Consider the following 22043-nt stretch of genomic DNA (forward strand, 5'->3'; position numbering starts at 1 on the left):
GGACTATGGGGAAAAAGGCTTTTCTACCTTGGCTCCCGGAGTTAGCCGTGGCTGTAAGCTGCTTTCGTCTAACTGCTAAAGTCGTGGCTCCGCCTCACCCCGTAGTGATCGACTCCCTGCAGCTACGCAGCGCCGCCATTCCCCTGCTTGGATCTCTGAGTAGCTGCCTCTCAGACTGCCAGCATCTCATTGTACTCTCAGTCTCTGATACTCTTCATCTGTTGCTAATAACAATGATTGATCAGCCATTGTTATCATGGAAATCTTCACTGCACCACGGATTCCGGCTGGGGGTTTTTCCTCTTCGTCTTCCTGCTCAAAACACAGCGCTGCTGCGCGCCCGCTTCGGATGTTATCAACCCATGTTCATTCTTCAGGTGATCCTATATATAAAGAACAAAAACCGCTAAGCTAAAAACTAATTACGAAGTGAATGCTACCAGTCAAAATTTGCATTAATTTCGCGATCTCACCGCTTTTGCAGCTGCTCCGTTTGCGCCGCTACTCCTTTCTGCTTCTCTTTCACGGTTACTTGCGCAACTTTACTTCGTTTCTCAGCAACAAAATACAGCCCATTGTTATTTATTGAAGATTTTACATTTCCAAAAACACAGGAATCTAATGTTTCGTTTCGTTTTGTACGTTTGGAAGCTCATTCCCTCTCACATAATCGGAAAAGCCGGGAAATGGCAGCGCTTGACATTTCTCTGACATTCGGAAAAATATGGCTTACTAATTTTAGCATAACTCCGGTGGCCTATTAATACAATTTAAAAACTGGTGTGTAGTTTCTAATGTGCACTTTAAGCTCAAGTTGAAAGTGAGACTGAGGGAGGCGGAGTCTTGCTGCTACGCCGTAACAAACTAGACGTTAAAAAGAGCTATAAGGTTATGGACCCCTATGGTTTAACGGATCGATACTCGTGGATGAAAAATCGATACCTTCCGAGGGCGGAAAATATCGATATATATTGCCGAATCAATTTATTTATACAGCCCTATATCTGAGACCATAAAAATCCCAACCTTGAGGTTCTCCATTTCTGTGTGTTACTGGAACATCAGCAAAGAGTTTTTCACTGCTGCTGTACACTCACATACCACCCACACTCCCATAGGCAAGTTTAAAATGGACTTGCTTTGATGTATGGCTGTGTATTCGAAGGGTGGCAGGGTAAGTCTGGGCCTCCCTACTTAAGCTGCTACCCCCACGACCCGACCCCGGATAAGCAGAAGAGGGAGAGAGGGAGGGATGGAAGTTTTTATTTACATATTGTGTATACTTTGAAAAAAGTTATATGCTTAAAATAATCAGTGGAAGACACTGTAACTGCATTTCAGCAAACAAATTCATCTTATAAATGCTGACATGTTTTGATGATTCATCTGTGGTGATGAGCTCCAAGTCAATGAGATTGGAGTGTGTTTGTTCCATAGTCATATTCTTTAACTCCCTCCACAAATTGTCTGTCAGATACAAGTTGGATTTTTTTTTTGAGGAAAATAGAAGTATTGCTTCCATTCAGAAGACGTATGTTGGAAAATTAATGCATTTCCTTAACACTAAATCTGCTATGGATATTTTGTGCTATAATTTTGTGCTCAACTTTTTATATTTTACTATTATGATTGAACATTAATCTTTTTTGACCTGCAGCACATTCCATGTTGTATAGTTTTGATCTAAGGTTTTTGCTTAGGAAAAGCTCAAATATCAGTATATTTCAAATGCACTGATTTGTCACCAGGACTGTTACAGTGTGGTCAAAGAGAGTAAAGCAGAAGAGAGGCTGTGAGATGATGATGATGCTGGAAAAGCTTTATGAAGGTAGATGTTGTCACTATGTTCCTACCAGTATGGTTTAGCTTCAAATCTAAATAATTTAAAACAAAGCCTTACTTTCTCCTGCTGTCTAATACATTTAGATATTCAGATTCTAGCTGGCGAAATGTTTTTCACTTCAAGCTAGAGTTGAGCAATGTGTGCCAGTCATAGCAATCCTTATTACTAATAGATGAAGAAATTCCATAGAATGAGAAGATTTCCCATTTAAGATGTAGGATAAATCACCAAATGACAAAGACTGTTGAGTCATACTTGCTCCAGGAGTGGGCCATCCAGTTTAAACCATCCAGCTGGTAGTCCCTGAGCTCCAGTCCATCCCCTCCAATGTAAGCTGGCTGCTTCTTCATTGGTACAAACCTGGGTCTCTGTTTCATCAACTAATAAAACAAAATCCTCATTTGAATTTCTTTAAGTGGAATACTGATATCTAAAAACATGTTCTAAAAACCAATACTAAATACATGTCAATAAAATTGACATAACTAAGTAAACCAGGTTTAAATGATATGTACAGTAAATCTGTTTTTATTGATGATGTGTCACGGGAAAAAATGTTTTACAGAACATACATTTTATTCTGAAACTTTTGCCAACATTGTTGGAAAAAATAAGGTCTAAATTTACCTTCAAATCTCTAGAGGGAATGGTCTTTGACTGATTTCTGCCCATGTAGTCATCAATGCATTTCTGGAACTTTTTGGCAATCAGAGCACCATCTTCCCAGCTACACTCTGAGTATGGTAAACCTTGCCACTTGCAGAGGTAGTCTGGGTAACCAGCAGCTGACTTCTGATTTGAATGTCCTGCAAAATATATTTCAATCATTTATTGGATCACACAAACTCAGGGTTAGCAAACACATTCAGAATAATCATAGAACAATACCTATGATACGTTCAACAAGCCGATACTGAGAATGCAGGTCATCCATCAGTTCCTCTTGACAATTAAAATATTCTCTATCTTCTGGTGATGCTGCCTTTAACCTAAAGAAACAGATACAGTTAAAATGAATTTGAGTATTGAGTCACCCAAGGCAGACAGGTCCTCGGTGAGGAACTAGAAAAAGTGGAGCTTATGACGAGTAAAACCAATGGAAACATTTTTCCATCGCTGAGGAAATAAGGGACAATGACAATGAGACGCAGAGGGGTGTGGTTGGCAGGAATGGTCCTGTGGTCTGAACCCGAGTGGTGTTCTGTTGTTGGGACTTCTGTGCTCGTCATGGACTGTCCATAACGAACACCATGTTCAAGCATAAGGGTGTCCATATGTGCTCTTGGTACCAGGACACCTGAGGCCGCAGTTCGATGATTGACTTGTTGTCTCATCGGATCTGCAGCCACATGTCTTGGACACTCAGGTGAAAAGAATAATATTTTAATAACAAATGGAAATGGAAATTTTATCAGATACTTGTGATTATGACTTGTATTGACTAAATTTGAAAACAGAAAATCAGGTGCTTAGTTTGGAATCAGGTATTTAAAACTATTAGGAGTAATAAACAGCAGCAAAATATACACATACATATCCATATACATGCAAATATAAATATATACAAGTATAAATGTTACTATGTGATCTGGCAAAATGGAAAAATGATCTGGCAATAATTTTACCTAATTTAGACATAAAATATGCAAAATATTTGCAGGCACAATATAGCAGCTTTCAGTCAAAAGGACAACTGAAAAACCTGCAATCAGTAAAACAATATCTAACATTAAGGTTCTCAGTACCATAAATTACACGAGTCAAATAACTCTCACAACACGCATATATCAAATAAAGTTAAGTAAAAAAGGAAACGTTCATTCAAAGTCGAATGCAGGCTGCATTCGACTTTGAAGGCAGAAAACCTTCATGTAAGCTAGCAGGCAGTCGAAAAACACTGGAATAACATAGGAATGATGAACACGCTGAATTAATAATGGACACCTTGAGATATTTTAATAAGAAGAATAATTGTGAATTTCAATAGAAAACATAATAAGTAAGGGAAAACAAATAGAACAGTTAAAAAACAGCTATTGATGCCATTTAAAAACGCTTAAAAAATAACTAGACACATCTTCAATAAATACTATCTGGGGAGGTTGTAGCCAAAATGTGGAAATGATTGCAAGAATGTTAGGGATGCATAGTTAAAGTTTGCTGTTAGTAATTACTTCAAGTGAACTTATTGCACTACTCCTCTTATCATGTACAGTGAATGAGGGGTGGTGAGGTTGAACGCAGGACCCAGGATGTAGTGAGGTTGATGTCTTTAATAATCAAATTCAGCTCAAAGCAGTCCGAGAACATGCAGCACGGCAGAGTGGAAACAAAAAACTCAGCACCGGCAGCAACTAAACAAAGACTGACAAAATAAGAGCCATTGCCGCCACAGGACTTTCCAGTTCTACTGTGACGACTTAAACTAAACTACAAAAACGACTTATTTGACTGACGAGATGCAAGACGGCTCAGACAGACTGGTACCACATTAGACGGATGTTAGACAAGGACCCGACAAGAGACAAAGACAAGAGGTGGGGTTAAATACACAGGGAACGTAATCAGGGAACTGGATACAGCTGGGAGCAATCAACAGGGAAGACAGACTCACAGGGGAAAATGGACTAAAACACAGAAAAACCTCAAAAATAACTAAACAGAAAACACAGATCATAACACCTCTGTTAAGGTATCCATGTTTTATGTTAAATTAGTCTCTATTCATACAAATGGTAAACTTATTGTCAGTAAATCGGTTTTCATAGAGTTAAGAATAAATCATAACTTTTATGTCATTTGCTTGTTCTGGTGGGGTTTTGTTATCGAGGCTGGTGAAATGTCTGAGTGGAAAGTAAAAAATGTTCTCTACTACAACCCCTGGCAAAAAGTATGGAATCACCAGTCTTGGATGAGCAGTCATTCAGACATTTCATGCTGTAAAACAAACTCGGATCAAAAACATGATACAATATTAAGGTCATTCCAAAGTGCAACTTGTTGGCTTTCAGGAACACTCAAAGAAATGAAGAGAAAACATTGTGGAAGTCAGTGAATGATACTTTTATTGACCAAACACAGGGAAATAAATATGGAATCACTCAATTCTGAGGAAAAAAGTATGGAATCACTCAAATTGGAGGTAGAAAAAAGGACACACCCAGTCTATTTCCTTTCCCTAAATGGACACCTGCCCCAGATTAGATGTGCCCGTTAGTGTGCAGTTCAAAACACCTGCAGTCATGACACCTTGGAGGGCTGCTGGACGAAGTGGAGTGGCGAGAACCATGACTCCAACAAGAGAAATGTCCCTTGAAACAAAAGAGAGGATTGTGAAACTTCTTGAAGAAGGTAACCCTTCACGCATGGTTGCTAAAGATGTGGGCTGTTCACAGTCAGCTGTATCCAAGATATGAACCAAATACAAACAGCATGGAATGGTTGTTAAAGCCAAGCGTACTGGTAGACCAAGAAAGACATTAAAGCGTCAAGACAAACAACTAAAGGTCATTTGTCTTGAAAACCAAAAAAGTACAACTAAACAGATGAAGCATAAATGGGAGGAAGCTGGAGTCAATGTATGTGACCGAACCGTAAGAAATCGCCTAAAGGAGGTGGGATTTCAATACAGGAAAGCTAAATGAAAACCAGCATTGACACCTAACCATAAAAGAACAAGATTCCGATGGGCTAAGGAGAGGCAATCATGGACTGTGGATGACTGGATGAAAGTTGTCTTCAGTGATGAGTCAAGAATCTGCAATGGACAAGGTGATGATGCTGGAACTTTTGTTTGGTGCCGTTCCAGTGAGATTTATGAAGAGGCCTGCCTGAAGAAAACAACCAAATTTCCACAGTCCTTGATGATATGGGGCTGCATGTCAGGCAAAGGCACTGGGGAGATGACTGTGGTTAATTCTTCTATCAATGCACAAGTTTACATTGACATTTTGGACAGTTTTCTCATCCCTTCAATTGAACAGATGTTTGGAGATGATGAAATGATTTTCCAAGATGACAATGCATCGTGCCATAGGGCAAAAACAGTGAAGGCATTCCTTGAAGAAAGACACATTCAGTCGATGTCATGGCCTGCAAATAGTCCAGATCTCAACCCAATAGAAAACCTGTGGTGGAGATTGAAAAAAATGTTCCACAAGAAGGCTCCAACCTGCAAAGCTGATCTGGCAACTGCTATCAAAGAGAGTAGGCACCAAATACTGTTTGTCCCTCATCAAGTCCATGCCTCAGAGACTAAAAGCTGTTATAAAAGCCAAAGATGGTGCAACTAAATACTAGTGATGTATTTTGAATGGTCTTTTGTTTATGTGTTTTTCATGATTCCATACTTTTTTCCTCAGAATTGAGTGATTCCATATTTATTTCCCTGTGTTTGGTCAATAAAAGTATCATTCACTGACTTCCACAATGTTTTCTCTTCATTTCTTTGAGTGTTCCTGAAAGCCAACAAGTTGCACTTTGGAATGACCTTAATATTGTGTCATGTTTTTGATCCGAGTTTGTTTTACAGCATGAAATGTCTGAATGACTGCTCATCCAACACTGGTGATTCCATACTTTTTGCCAGGGGTTGTAGCCACTGTGGTTGGTGGAGAAAAATTTATATTTCCACCCGTGTGTGTGTGTGTGTGCACCCTTTCCAAAAGATTAGAATATCATGGAAAAGTTTTTTTATTCTACTCAAAAAGTCAAACTTTCATAGGTTATAGATTCAAGGCCACCAGTTTAAACGATTTAAAGTTCATCGTTACATAATTTCCGCTTTCAGCTTATAAAACCACCCAAAACAGTAATTCAAAAACTTAGTATACTCTGAAAAACATCAGCCTAAGCTACTTCTCAGTTTTTGCATAAAAAAATTAATAGAAATTAAAAGTAAACTGTGGTTGGTGGAGAAAAAATTTAATTTCCACCTGTGTGTGTGTGTGCGTGCGTGCGTGTGTGTATACACAGGGGTGATATTCTCAATCTAAGCCATACATTATCAAGTGCAAAGTGTCAGATGTAGTGCTGTAAAGAGCCCAGATAAAGACCACTTACCATTTTCTTTTCTCTTGTTCCTTTTTTTTGAAGTTTTCCAGTTTCTTCATGCCCCTGACATTCTGCAATTTTAGTGTTTCTTCAGTTTCCCAAGTGTTATGGATGTGTGCCCAGTTTTTCCACTTAATGAAATATTGAACCTCGCCACTCTCTTTATTTGAATCAAAGTCAAAATTGGGGTCCCCATCTGCTTCTACAGCATATACAGTGGTTGAACTTCCTGTTGCTGAAAAAAATAAATAAATAAAGATCACATTAGGTAAAATATCTAAGCTTAATCATCCTCACTTGGATTTTTATTTAATTTCCAAGATGAGAAGTATAAAACTGCACAGGACTCCTCAAAGCAAACCTGCAGTCTGGATCAAACGCCTCCATTTCCCCAAATAATCTTCAGTATTTATATTCATTCATTAAACCTAACAGAGTCAGAATATACTTTATTGATTAGGTAAAGACGTCTTCTTACCTCTTTTTCGTCCTAGCCTGCAGTCCATTACTCTTTCAATTGTTTCAAACTCTTCCTCCTCAGGCATCGGAACATCTTCACCCAAAACCTCCACCAAATCATCAGAATCTGTATTTATGTCTTCATCTTCCTTATAACTTATGTTGACAGTGGCCTGTCGTCGTGGCCCTCCACATGCTATCTTTGCGTAGTTGTTTTCATCCTCAGAAGATGAACACTTTTGGGATTTCTTTCTCTGAGTGATACTTTTTCCATTTCGAGAATTCATCCTAAAATCACAGAGCAGTAGAAAAGTGGTAAAGGTTTCGTCAAAGTTGATGTCATCAAGTATGATGATCAGTTTTATTTCAGCTTCTACATAAACTGAATTGTGCAATTACAATATTTCCATATTGGTGCTTTCAAATACAACTAGACTATCTGTGTAACAAAACTACTCCAAAGTAATTTAAAAAATGTTATTCTTACATATAAGCACAACCTACAAATTCCTAAACAACACTGAACACTTGGAACTGATTTTATTGTTTTATAATATAGCTATCCCACATATTTAAGTGGGATAGCTTAGGTTCTAAATCATATTCTTATTAGAACATTACATTTATTAGAAGAAATTATGTGGCTCCCTGGAGCTTTTTCAAAAATGTTTGAAAATGGGAAAAGATGGTATGGGAAATATATTTTTTGTTTTTATATGTTTTCTGTATGAGGACAAACATGACACAATCATTCTTAACGTTTTCCAAATGCTATAAAAGTGTAGAATAAATAAAAAATTTCAACATTTCCGTCAACAAAGAATTGGAAAACTGGAAATGTACATATATAAGCCACACTGGGCTATAAGCTGCATGGTTCAAAGCGTGGGAAAAAGGTAGCAGCTTATAGTCTGAAAAATATGGTAATGTTGAAAGACATTTCTAGGGAAGGCGCTACATTAGCTGCCACATCAAGATTAAAGTTGCATCTTACATGCCCGATGTTGAGAAGCTGTCCAGTGATGTCCGTAAACAGAAGTCACATTAAACGCACAAGAACACAATCCTGCCATAGGCACATATATTTAGGAACAAAGTTGTTGTTTTTATAAATTGATTAGTAATTTTTATCAGTATATATTTAGAATGACACTTTGCGATATTATTAGGGCTGTATAATGAAATTGATTCTACAGTATGTATCGATATTTTTCCCCTCGGAAGATATCGATTTGTCATCTGCGAGTATCGATCCATTATACCAGTGTTTTTCAAACACTGTGCCGCGGCACACTATGTGCCTTGAGTGATCGTCAGGTGAGCCGTGGAAATTATCCAATGTCACCTACGGTACCACATTTTCCGGACTATAAGCCGCTACTTTTTTCCTAAGCTTTGAACCATGCAACCCGGTGCGGCTTTTCTGTGTATTTTTCTTCAACCACCAGGGGGCTCTTTAGCAGGAAGTGAATCATTCGAAGTCAAAATTGTAAATCAAAGAAGAATGCGCTAGTTTTCATTTTGAACAAGCACATGCTAGCAGCTGGTACGACAGAGAAATGTTTTCAAACTCATATGACGCAGCTTTTAAGTTTTCCATAATGTCATGATAAAAATTAAATTGTCATATATTTTAGATTCATTGCACACCAACTGAAATATTTCAGGTCTTTTATTGTTTTAATTTTGATGATTTTGGCAAACAGCTCATGAAAACCCAAAATCCTTGTCTCAAAAAATTAGAATATTATGAAAAGGTTCTCTGAACGAGCAATAAAAATAATCATCTGAATCAACAAAGTAACTCTAAACACCTGAAAAAGATTCCTGAGGCCTTTAAAAACTCCCAGCCTGGTTCATTACTCAAAACCGCAATCATGGGTCAGACTGCTGACCTGACTGCTGTCCAGAAGGCCATCACTGACATCCTCAAGCAAGAGGGTGAGAAACGGAAAGAAATTTCTGAACGAATCGGCTGTTTGCAGAGTGTTATATCAAGGCACCTCAGTGGGAAGTCAGTAGGAAGGAAAAAGTGTGGCAGAAAACGCTGCACAACAAGAAGAGGTGACCGGACCCTGAGGAAGATTGTGGAGAAGGGCCGATTCCAGACCAAATTAAATTTTCATCTCCATAAAACTTTTCAGCAGATGGAAGCATGAAGTGCTCCAAAATCTTCTGATAGCTGCTGCATTGATCCTGCCCTTGATAAAACCCAGTGGACCAACACCAGCAGCTGACATGGCACCCAGACCATCACTGACTGTGGGTACTTGACACTGGACTTCTGGCATTTTGGCATTTCCTTCTCCCCAGTCTTCCTCCAGAGTCTGGCACTTTGATTTCCGAATGACATGCAAAGTTTGCTTTCATCCGAAAAAAGTACTTTGGACCACTGAACAACAGTGGTCCAAAGTGCTGCTTCTCTGTAGCCCAGGTCAGGCGCTTCTGCCGCTGTTTCTGGTTCAAAAGTGGCTTGACCTTTGACCTGGGGAATGCGGCACCTGTAGCCCATTTCCTGCACACGCCTGTGCACAGTGGCTCTGGATGTTTCTACTCCAGACTCAGTCCACTGCTTCCCCCAAGGTCTGGAATCGGCCCTTCTCCACAATCTTCCTCAGAGTCCGGTCACCTCTTCTCGTTGTGCAGCGTTTTCTGCCACACTTTTTCCTTCCTACTGACTTCCCACTGAGGTGCCTTGATATAACACTCTGCAAACAGCCGATTCGTCCAGAAATTTCTTTCCGTTTCTCACCCTCTTGCTTGAGGATGTCAGTGATGGCCTTCTGGACAGCAGTCAGGTCAGCAGTCTGACCCATGATTGCGGTTTTGAGTAACGAACCAGGCTGGGAGTTTTTAAAGGCCTCAGGAATCTTTTTCAGGTGTTTAGAGTTACTTTGTTGATTCGGATGATTATTTTTATTGCTCGTTCAGAGAACCGTTTCATAATATTCTAATTTTTTGAGACAGGGATTTTGGGTTTTCATGAGCTGTTTGCCAAAATCATCAAAATTAAAACAATAAAAGACCTGAAATATTTCAGTTGGTGTGCAATGAATCTAAAATATATGACAATTTAATTTTTATCATGACATTACGGAAAATAATGAACTTTATCACAATATTTTAATTTTATGACCAGCACCTGTAGTTGTCACGATTAGCAGAGCCCATGCTCTCATCATTTCCACGAAACACCAGCTGCTGTTTGGCAAGAAAGCAAGTCGCATTGATGAGATCTTTTAAAATCTCTCTGATTTCCTTTGCCTATGGATACTGACATGGAGTCTCCACTGTTCATCTAAAGCCAAATCTATCCTCGACATCCCAAACGTTTTTAGTGTGATCTGGTTTTGAATACGAGTGGTCAACTGTTCATGTACGGTGAGGCTTCTTTGCAAATTCTTCAAGTCACAAAATCCCATCTGAGTCCACACAGTGCCACAACTTCAACCCAAGATGGTTGACTTCACATAGTGTAGCACATGGGTGCAGGAGAGTTTTCTGTATGTCTTGGGGATAATACTATTATTATTATTATAGTATTATATTATTATTATTCGATCGTGCTGTGTGGTGTCCCGCCACAGAGTCATTATTTTGGACTTGTAGCCCAAAATAATGGCTACAATGGCTATCAATGCTTTCCTAGAATCTATCTGCAATGCATGTGGCTAGAGTCAGCATAAAGTCCTGACTGAATGAAAATCATTATAACCTATTTATGTCAAGTTAACGAAGAACAGCTGAAAACCTACCGGGTTTATCAACTGCGGAGGCAATTTGGCTCCAACTCCTCCCCTTGTCATTTCTATATTCTTTGCACGAAATGTTAAATAAATATTAATATTTCCACATATCATGTCAGCTGGATTTTGGGTTGCATTGTGTCAGCTGTTTGTGATTCCCCTCTGTAATTTCCCCTCAGAAAGCAGGAGGAGAATCCGCGCTTTCTGATTGGCTACCTATCACATTAAGCTCCCAGTCGGGGAAAACCCCTGATTTAGATCAGAGCGGTCACAACGATCTAAATCACACTACACACTACTCATTTCCACTTTGGCTTGATGTTGTTTAGTTATTATTCAAGTACGTTTTTTTGTTAACGGAGACTGAGAATCCATTTTATTTTTGGTTGTTTTGTTTAGTTTATCAGTTCCAGTGTTATGTGTTCTTTTGAAAATGAAGTGCATTTATCTATGGCAGAAAATAGCATGCATTATTAGTCATTTTCATTAAATCAGTGTCAAAAGGTCTTGAAACAATATTATTGTTTATCGCAATAATTTTTTAGACAATTAATCGCTCAGCAAAATTTGTTATCGTGACAGGCCTAGATATGTGTATCGTATCATAAGTAAGGTAAGGTAATTGTATTTATACAGCACATTTTCAGCAACAAGGCAATTCAAAGTGCTTTACATTATGTGAAATAGGTGGGTCGGTGCATCCCTAGGCAGATGAGCACTCTCTCTGAGCCAGGGTCTGTCGGCAATTTCTTTCTGTTAAAGGGGAGGTTCCAATGTTTTGGAAGATGCTTAAACAAAGCCATGTTTGTCCTTGTAAGAATGTTTTAATAAAACCTAACCTAAAGTGCCAGTTCTTGACGTGGCCTAAACTTGTAAACCTCTTTTTGGTTGGCAGCAACTATTCACAGTCAACAATACACTTACTTGGTTGGAAGTTTTCTGCTCTTAAATTTGAGACTGGGCTCATAGTCTGATGCAGTTTCATTACTGTTATCCTCTGTCGATGAATCTGACCCAGTATCACTCCCAGAGACTGAGCCTGATCCAGAGTCAGAGGAGTCTGAATTCCCTCGCTTTCTGGATCCACTTGAGGTGTCAGATTCGTCACTACTTGAAGAGTCCTGAAAAACAACAAACACAAATGTAAACGTTTGAAAGGTACCAAGCCCTCCTGCAACTTTAGCCAAAACTGTGCTTTGGTCAGATGAGATCAATATTAGGCTATTGACCAACCAAGATTCCAGGTCAGTCTGCTGTTAATATGTAGGAATACAACTAACAGAATTTGTGATACTTCCATAGGCCATGGGAAATTTTGGTCGCATGTCACTGTAAATTCTTAGAAATACTACAACATATTGGGCTGTGGCATAAAACTGATAATGAGTGGTCGCTAGGTCAACTTAACATCTTTTAATGCAAAAACACGGTGGACCACCTCGGCCACCAGGCTTAGCAAGTTTCTGGGGGAAACCCTGTACCGCACATCCTTATCTGGCAGTGAATTAAACAAATAATTAAGTATGCAAGTGACACAGCCTTAGTTAGTGTTCTATTTGATGAAGAAGAGGACCATGGCTCAGTTTTAGATTTTTTCCTTAACTGTTGTAAACAACACAATCTCCTTTAAGTCTAATCAAAACTAAAAAAGAATTGCCATAGATTTCTGAAAAAGCCAACCCTCCAGCACAATGTGTATTGACTATGAACTCATGGAGTCTGCTACATATTTTAAATATCATGGTGTTGTGCTTTATCACAAATTGAAGTGGGATTTATGGAATGATCTCATTAGTACAAAGACTCAACAATGTACTTTTAAAGTTGTTCTTTAATGTTCATAGCTAGATTCTTCATCTGTTTTATTGTGCTTTTATTGAAAGGGTTTTATTCTTTTCCATCATCTGCTGGTTTGGAAATGCTTCTGCTGTCCAGAAAAATGCAATCAGAAAAACAGTGACAGCAAGTAAATTATACCACCAGTATAATAACTTTCTACTTTGTTATTCTTTTATAGCCTCTCTGTTCTCTATCACTCTCCACGATGACAGTCAGTGACTCATACAAAATCCTCATTTAAAAAGGGCAGTCTGCACCACTGTTGCTCTTTTTAATCAATTGCGCAATCAATCTTTGTAGATTGACAACAACGCGCCCACTTAATGCACATACATTATGACCCTCTGAGCCGTAACAAAAGTGGAGGGGGCATCACAGCATTTTTTTGTCCTTTGCAAAATTTACTGAACTTTATTTGTAATTTTAGAAGATCACTCCCTTAGTGTACAATATTAACCCCATTTTGGCAAAGCATACTTAAAACTTTTACCAAATATTTTCCATATAGCTTAAGATTGTACGCACTCTTGATTGTACTTGGAGTTTCTGATCAGCTCTACCAGTTTAATGAATGCCACAAACAATTGTTATCTATACTTTTATCATAGCAAACAGCTTGTTTTGATATTTCTTTTCAAGAAAAAAAGAACAGAAATTCCATCTGTCAAATAATAGCTGGAGGAAATAGTAAGGCTCTCATCTGGAAAAAACATGGTTTTCATTAGTAAACAAATTGAAACAATTCAATAATGCCCCTTTTCCACCGGCTTCGGAGCATGGTCAGCCACAAAAGCCGGCCCTGCTTTTGTGGGTGATGCAAGCGTCACTCCTGTTCACTGATTGGCCGTGGGCATGGTCAGACGGAGCAGCAAAGAGAGAAGAAAAACTAAGGCACAACAGAAGTGATGGAAGATACAAGCAGTGCACAAAGATGCCAACATTTGGGTGTGATGCGGTGGCGCAGGGGTTAAGCACAACCCATGTATGGAGGCCTTAGTCCTCGACGCGGCCGTTGCAGGTTCGATTCCTGGCCTGGTGACCTTTGCTGCATGTCTTCTCCCTTCTCTCATTACCAACAATCTTGTCAATTAACTATCGAATAAAGGCCACTAGAGCCAATAAAAAAAAAAAAAAAAAAAAGATGCCGGCTTTTCTTTGCATCGGATTCAATATTCAGCGGCAGCTCGATGGAGCCGCGAGGAATGAGTTGTTTTTGTCAACGTAGCACAGAGAATGAAAAGACATTCCTCAGTTATAAATAACTGTCAATATTGTACAGCATGTTGCCCTTCATTTGTTTTTTCATGCTTTATCTGCCTTGATTGTTTCTCATTTTGCTGTTGTTGCACCGGAGTAAGATAAGACATATTACATGATATTCTATTATTGTAAAATGGCTAGATATCAGTTCTCTAATTAAACAGTTGTGAACTATTAATTGTATAGGACATAAAAACAAATAAACCTGAAGAAAACAATAGTGGTATTTTATCCATGGCTGTATGTCTGCATAAGTCTAAAACTTAAGTAATTACGTTTTGTCTTTAATTTACACAACTAGTATAATTTAGAGTACTGAGAATCTTATTGTTTATTTTACTGATTGCAGGTTTTTCAGTTGTCCTTTGACCGAATAGCTGCTGTATTGTGCTTGCAAATCTTTTGCATGTTTATGTCTAAATTAGGTGAATTTATTGCTAGATCATTTTTTAAATTTTGACAGATCAAATTGTAGCATTTATACCCAACACGAAAAATGAACAGCCAATCCAGGTAATTGGCTGTGAACGGCCTCATGGGTGATCAGAATCGGCAGCAAAAAACCTGATCAGAGTATCCCTAAAATTTTACATTTCCTGTCAACATTTTTTATTAGAAAAATATGGTGGCCCACTGGTGGACTGCCCTGCCATCCTGACCACAGGGCGTGGCAAGCTTTCTGGAGGAAACACTGGTTTGTGTGATAAGATACAAGTCCTAGGGAAGGAGAGTTGAGTGAGATATGGGAATGTTCTTGTTCATTTATGCAACTTTTGTTGAATTTTTTAATGTCTTTATATTTTTATGGCCAAGTTAGAAAAAGAGGACACATTTTATTGTTGATGCTTTGATTTTTCATGACTAATCCCCCAATAAAACATTTTTGACGAGAAAAAACTGTGACTTCACAATTTAACACCTTGAAATTGGGTCTCTTCAAGAAGCTCCTGCTTTTTCTGACAACACGTCTGCACAATACTGTTTCTTCACTAAGCCTTCAGTGCGTGACTGGCTCAGTGGATAGAGTAGTTGTCTTGTAAATGGAAGGTTCAGTTTTAGATTCCTCCTGTCACATGCCAATGTGTCCCTACCAATGTACACATTAGTTTATAAATGTGTGGGTGTCTGAGTGCAAATCTAGTGTAAAGCACTGTGAGTAATTAAAATGACTGGAAAAGTGTTACACAAGTTCAGTCCATTTACCATTCAACAATGTTTTTAAGAGTGTTGCAATGACAAGCACTTCATATAATAAGCTCAGCAGATGCACAGTTCCAGCAGGTGTTTGCTAATTCTTGCTGCCACTAGTCTGAAGGAGCAAAGTGGCACCGATGCATGGCTTGAAGACTGCATGGTAAAGGGAGCACGCTTTACCATGCAGAAGGATTGATTTGTGTGATAAGATACAAGTCCTAGGGAAGGGGAGTTGAGTGAGATATGGGAATGTTCTTGTTCATTTATGCAACTTTTGTTGAGTTTTTTAATGTCTTTATATTTTTATGGCTAAATTAGAAAAAGAGGAATGGTTGCCACAAATACTGGCAACCATTAAAGTTTAGGCGCCCTGGAATGGTTGCCATTGGAGATTCAAGTATTTCTCAAACAAGCATGAGGGAATATCATGCACGAGTAACATAATAATATGTAAAACTCAAAAAAGGATATTATACGCAATACCCCGCATTAAACATCATAAACACACAAAGAAGCAGCTGAATACAGACCTCATCTGACCCACTGTTAGAAGAGGCTTGTCTCTGTTGTTGCTGCTGTTTCCTGAGCATAGCCGATCTTTGAACTGCCAGAATGCTGGGGTTGGACTTCCAGAACTGTGATTAATGCAAAAGAAATTAGTAATCTAAACCCAAGTTTAGGACACAACTAAGTGATTAGCAACAGAAAAAAAGAATGCAACTCCTGCAACATCCAATAAATACATTTAATAGAAAATAATCTTCTGAGTTTAACTTTTAGACTTTGTTAAATAAAATACATGAAGCAATACTAAAATTTGAGTAATTTATTTTCAAGAAAAAACTTTTGACATTTGCTCCAAAATAAACAACATTAAAAATGTGTACAGTTAAAAGAAAAGTCTACAGATTTTAAACGGTCAGAGCTGCTGCCTGACTAACTGGAAACATCAATCCAGCAGAGCTGTAAGGTACAAATGGAAGGACCTTTTTCAGTTATGCAAAAAATTTCCCTTCTTTCCAGTCAGCTGGATGAAGCATTTTCAAGAAAAGTTTACCCAAAAACAGAAATACAAATGTTTTTTGTACTAAAAGCAATCTGCCTAAAAATAAAAACTGCATAATAGAGAAATTAAACACATAGGCAGGAGTCATTGTTTCAGAGTCAACTTTTAGAAATCAGCTCATTAAAATTAATTTGGATGCCAAAAAAAAGTCAAAACTGTGTTTTACAGCTAAACAGATAAAAACAACATTTCAGTAGGCTGAAAAGGCCCATGAAAATTAAATTACAAAAATAATGTTATGGGTGTAGTTGAATCACAGCATCGAGTCCCAGCCCATTGACCTTTGTTGTCATTTCAGCTAATGACAAAAGTGAGCAAATAAGAGGTGGGGAGGGTCAGAAAAAATACAGGAACAAAAGCCAAAAAGTGCCTAAGTGCAAGGAGAAAAATGTGTCAAACTAACCAGACAAACCTTGACTGCTGGAGCAGAATCAGGACTTTATAGGATTTATTTAATTTACATGTGCATATGGCCTAACTAGTGGCATAATTATGTTATTGTAAAAACAGTATATTTCATAAAGCAGGAAAAGATCATTATGAATGAAATCTGCCAGATTTAGAGAAACACACACACAAATTAAGCAGGGTGACATAAAATTGGAGGTCTATGAACAAATGCCATGTATGTATATGAATACATTATTGTATAGAAACAGCTACTGTCCATCTCAGCATTTATCCAAAAATATGAGAAATGGTTGCAAAGTGGTGTTGAAGCTGAATGTACAACCCGTTTGTAAATTTAAACACACTTTCACAAAGCTGTGATTATAGGAAAAAACTCTGATGACTTTGTGGTTTAAACAAAATCTATTTGCAATGTTATGTTAAAATAAAGTCAAATTAGTAGTTCTGTGTGTCCAGCACGTAACTTTTTTAAATGAAGAACCAAAACTAAATGAATACAAACTAGGACTGCAACGATCCCTCGAATGATTTGAATACCATGATAATTAAAAGTCCTCAAGGAAAATTAGCTGCCTCGAAGCTTTAGTTATGTTTTATTATTCTGTGTTCTGGGTTAGGGTGATTATTTGCGTTGCGCAGCGTTCTCACTTCCGCCTATGAACATACAAGCTTGAAGTTCTGTCTGGGGGGATTTCATTAATGACGATAATGTCCAGGTTTTTATCATTGTTGGGGGGACCAATCAGCATTCTTAAGTTGACTGGCGTGATGCCTGGAGTACCGCAGCCTCTCTCCTCCCAGAGCTGCTGCTTGGTGGATGGTTCAGAACGAAGAGCGCTGCAGGTGTATTTATACAGGTGAGCAGATGGACTGAACACTGCCGGGCAGTTGTGTGTTGATGCTTAACCTAAGTGTAGCTTTACAGACAAACCAGAAAATAAATTTCATATCACCCCGGTTGCAACAAATACAAATGGGTGGCGTAGTGCATCACGGCGGTACATGGCTGGCAGATGCATTTCTGTGTGTGATGGAGGAGCCAAATCCAGTCATTAACATGGACACAAAAGCTATAAATGGCTGTGCAAAGTGAGAGTTCATCTATTAAATTAACAGAAGATGAATACATAAACTAAAAAATGAAGCAGACATTTTTTAGAAGTGTCTTTATTTAATTATTAATTTGAGTATAATTTCAGATTTTTGTATAATTTTTGTCCTGGTTAACTTCAAAAGTGAGCTATTACTGTTACTGGCTAGTTCTCTAAAGTATAGAAAAGTAATTGTAGAGATGCAAAACATGAAAATTTGAGCCAATGTTCATATCCAATAGTAATACTTCTGTTTTGGTAGAATTTACCAAGATCTTATTTTATAACATTTTTACTTAATTACAATTAATTGTCAGCATAATCAATAGAATATGCGATTACTAAAATAATCGTCTAAAAAAGCCATAATACAAACGAAAGAACCATTTTCCAGAACGATTTAAATTAGTCACAAATACATTAGGCCAACTGACATCTTGAATTTGTTTACCTCAGCTCCATCAATGTTTGGCTTATTTGGTGATTCCTTTTTCTCACTGGATTTCTCAGTGTCGGACTCAGACTGACTGCCAGAGTCTGAGGCGCTCCCTGAGTCGCTGCTCCCCGACTGGCTGCTACTGCTGGAGGAGCTGGAACTGGAGCCGGAACCCGAAGCAGAGGCTGAGCCTGACCCAGACTCATCATCAGAATTACTTGAGTGTGAGAAGACAAAAACATATTAGTAGTTGTTGAAGAAATAAATCATAACTTTATAATCTTATAGTTAAATCAAAATTCAACAAACAAGTGTTTGTTAGCATCCCAGTAAATACAAACTTATGATTAAAATATTTAATCAAGATTCTATCTTGCATGAAAACTAACTAATCCTAATACTTGTCAATCACAGAAGACCACAGATAATCCTAGACAACAGATAGAAGAAGTGCTGCTTAAACAAGAGTAGTCCTCTGCGAAACAGACTAATGGCAAAGGATGACCTCTCAGTGTAGTGAAGATGATGATTTTTGTTGTTATGATGCAGATGAAAGATAAGCAAAGTATCATAAAACTAAAACAGGCAGTCTTACAAACTGACCCAGTTGAAAGTTTCTAAAAGAATCACTGCTTCGTTCTTTATTTTTAATAATGAAGTTTAGACATTTTTGCACTGGAATGTCTACACTTCTTGCCAGTTTTTTTAATACTATTTTGAGAGTTTTTCAATTTATTTAGTCAGTTTAAACCCCTGATAATATTAAAGATATTTCTCATAAAACCTATCTGAAACTTTCATTCAGATTGTTTCACAGTAGCAGCATACTTGTAGAAAAAACATTAATATTTCCAGTATACATTTGTGGTGCAGGTAGAACAGGTCTACCAGCAATAATGTACATACATAAAATAATCTGATCATTTTCATTTTTGAATTGATTTTATTCCAGATCTTTTTATGGTTTGTGAGATTTATTGAAAAAGGTTATAGAAATAAAGCTAGCTTAAAACCTAAATATTAACATGTGCATCAATCAGCATGTCACAAAATATAACTACATCCATTTATTCCTAGTGAAATGTTTTTGTTCAGCACAAGGATTTTCCATAAACATGCAGGAAGCCTTAAAAATAACACTTCTTTAAATGTATATTAAATTAACTCAAATAAAACAAGACATAAGCAAAAATAAAGAGAAGTGACAAACTAAATTAATTATATTTAGGGTGCTAATGTCAATTTAGTCAATAGAATCAGAAAAATGATCAGGACAATGACGAAAAACAACATAAATGTGCAATCAATTAAAAATAATTGAACTACAGCCAAGACAAAGTTTTCAAAAATACCTTATACAGTACTATTTGCATTAAATGTGCAAGACACAAACTATCAAAACACAATGTTCCAGTGTGCAGTCATCCTGTAAGGAGGAGTTACTTTACCTTGACTCTCCATTGCTATTGCTCACACTTTCATCTTCACTGCGCCCAGCCATGTTGAACTCCACAATAGGGACGTGCGAACCACTGGTAAAAAAAGTTCCCAGAAATAAACCTGAAAGAGAGAATGCCGGTTAAAAAGATGTTTTTGAAAAAGTCAGAACTGTACTGGAGTTTTGCTAATTTGTGTTGAGTGATGAATCACAGGCCACATTTTTTCCATCATGAAATCTGATGGAAAGAGAATTCAGCATGTGCTCCTCCCACATGCAGAAGGAGCACAGCTGCCTTGACTAGTCATCATATAGTTTAAACCAATATTTTCATCGCACACTGGATTATTTCTATTTTTCTTTAGCCAAACCCTGTAATAGCTTTTTTTTCTTGCAATTGATAGAATTTTAAAAAGATACACATCTTCTTTTTGAAATACTTCTCCAGATATCAGCCCCAGCAGAAAAATTCTGGGGTCTTTGGGGATGACATACCCCCAAAATGATCCCAGTAGTCTGACAGATTCCTTCCCAGTAAGGTGCCAACTTTGGGCAGGACCAAAATACATGAGAGTGATTGATGTTCTGATGGCCACAGTCTCCAACATTGCTGTTCTTCTCCTCTATGTCTACTAATAATTTGAGGTGTAATAAAGTATCTAATTAACCACTTCCATCCAAATTCCTTCCATATTTTAGAGCTGGTAGATGTCTGTTGTGTCACACATATTGAAAGCCAATCACCCTCTGTAATTTTCACTCCCAATTCCCTTTCCCAATTTGACTTAATATTCAAGGTGTTATTTCCATTATGTTTCTGGAACCCCTTATATAGTTTGGAAACGGTTTTACATGGGAGGTGAGTATAAGCATTTGTAAAAAATTTGCACAATAGTGTTACCTTCTGAAGGAACACCTCTTTTATTTTGGTATTGTAGAAATGTCTTACCCGAAAATATTTAAATACCCTCATTTTTTTAAGGTTTAGGAGAGTTCGGCTGCAGGCATTGGCCGGCTTCAACAGAATCGCTGTTCTAAACCATATCCCGCATTCCTACTCCACTCACATTATGGAACCATTAATATTCCAATAGGTATATGACATCCATGGAAACTATGGTTAACCTACACTCCATATTGTATGTAATTGGTGTGGATGGAGAGACTGTAAAATACACTAATAACCACTGTGATGCATTTATTTGGATATGTGGTTCTGCAGGTTGGTCGTCTTCATCCTCCTGCTCTGGGCCAGACTCTGGCTCTAATATATAAGGTTGGATGGACAAGTCTTCCATTGTTGACATCTTTAATAAACTTTGGAATAAAAGGTTTCTCTACCAGTAGATAACCGTGTCGCTGCCATCAAGCTATAAATATGGCCAAATGGAGTGAAGTGAACCCTGTGCAATCTGGAGGGGAGTGGGACTTGAAATGTCTCTTTCACATTTAAAAAGACCGCAGCAAAACGAGGGGTCGGAAGAACTATAACGAGGAATTCAGACCAAAGCATTGCTGTTCTACTTTAAATACCATAAATGAATGACTTACATGTGAAAAGGAAGAATTTAAAAGCAGCATGCCATATCCACTTTGAATAACTGCAGTGGAAATTGTGAAAACAGCATGCAGCCTGTCCACGACTGAGCATTTATTCCCTAGAGGTATTTCTAAACATCTAAAATGCAAGATTCAGTGAGTCCTTCTCATGTTTTATGTCTTATTGTTGGTACATTCATGTTCGTGGAACAAGAGTCAATGAGTGACTGGTTTTAACACCATTTCATTCTGCTTGCCAACATCTGATTCAACAACTGATTCAAAACTTTCAGAAAGGAAAATTTCAATGCTTTGAAGATCTCTGGACTAACTATACACCTTTCGTTTTATGTCTAGAATAATTAGACTGGATTTCTGCAATAAACAGTGATTTGTGAAAACAAATTGAAAACTTTATTCTACTCTTAAAAAGAATCTCTCCAAAGGTCGATCACACTGAAACAAGTTCCGTTCAAGGGTTCTTCCTATTAAAAGAACATTTTTCATTCCAGCATTAATTCAATGCACACTCAATATAAGGGTGCAAAGTTGATTAATAAATTGCCTTCACATAGGAAGGATTGCTGCAAGCATAATGACATGATTCAGGATGTTGGGTTTACTTAAATTTTACCAATTGGAAGTATAAGCTGATCTCAGTCCAAATTG

The 22043-nt window shown here is 37.8% G+C and overlaps 1 protein-coding gene across 1 annotated transcript in view; it reads right to left on the reverse strand.

The window, feature by feature from the left end:
• chd1 (chromodomain helicase DNA binding protein 1) overlaps positions 1-19957 on the reverse strand; it is an 85978-nt gene extending 66021 nt beyond the window's left edge. Inside the window, exons 1-9 of the mRNA XM_088011305.1 lie at positions 19846-19957; positions 18413-18614; positions 15924-16028; positions 12025-12221; positions 7374-7642; positions 6905-7130; positions 2732-2832; positions 2471-2649; positions 2099-2223 (exon numbers count right to left, since the gene is read on the reverse strand). Of these exons, the coding sequence (XP_087867431.1) occupies positions 2099-2223; positions 2471-2649; positions 2732-2832; positions 6905-7130; positions 7374-7642; positions 12025-12221; positions 15924-16028; positions 18413-18614; positions 19846-19898 (1457 nt within the window). The 5' untranslated portion in view covers positions 19899-19957. The remainder of the gene's footprint in view (positions 1-2098; positions 2224-2470; positions 2650-2731; positions 2833-6904; positions 7131-7373; positions 7643-12024; positions 12222-15923; positions 16029-18412; positions 18615-19845) is intronic.
• Between the last annotated feature and the right edge of the window lie 2086 nt (positions 19958-22043).

Source organism: Poecilia mexicana, unplaced genomic scaffold (genome assembly GCF_051168715.1).
Source record: "Poecilia mexicana isolate PSO_F unplaced genomic scaffold, ASM5116871v1 scaffold_12, whole genome shotgun sequence".
Taxonomy (NCBI): domain Eukaryota; kingdom Metazoa; phylum Chordata; class Actinopteri; order Cyprinodontiformes; family Poeciliidae; genus Poecilia; species Poecilia mexicana.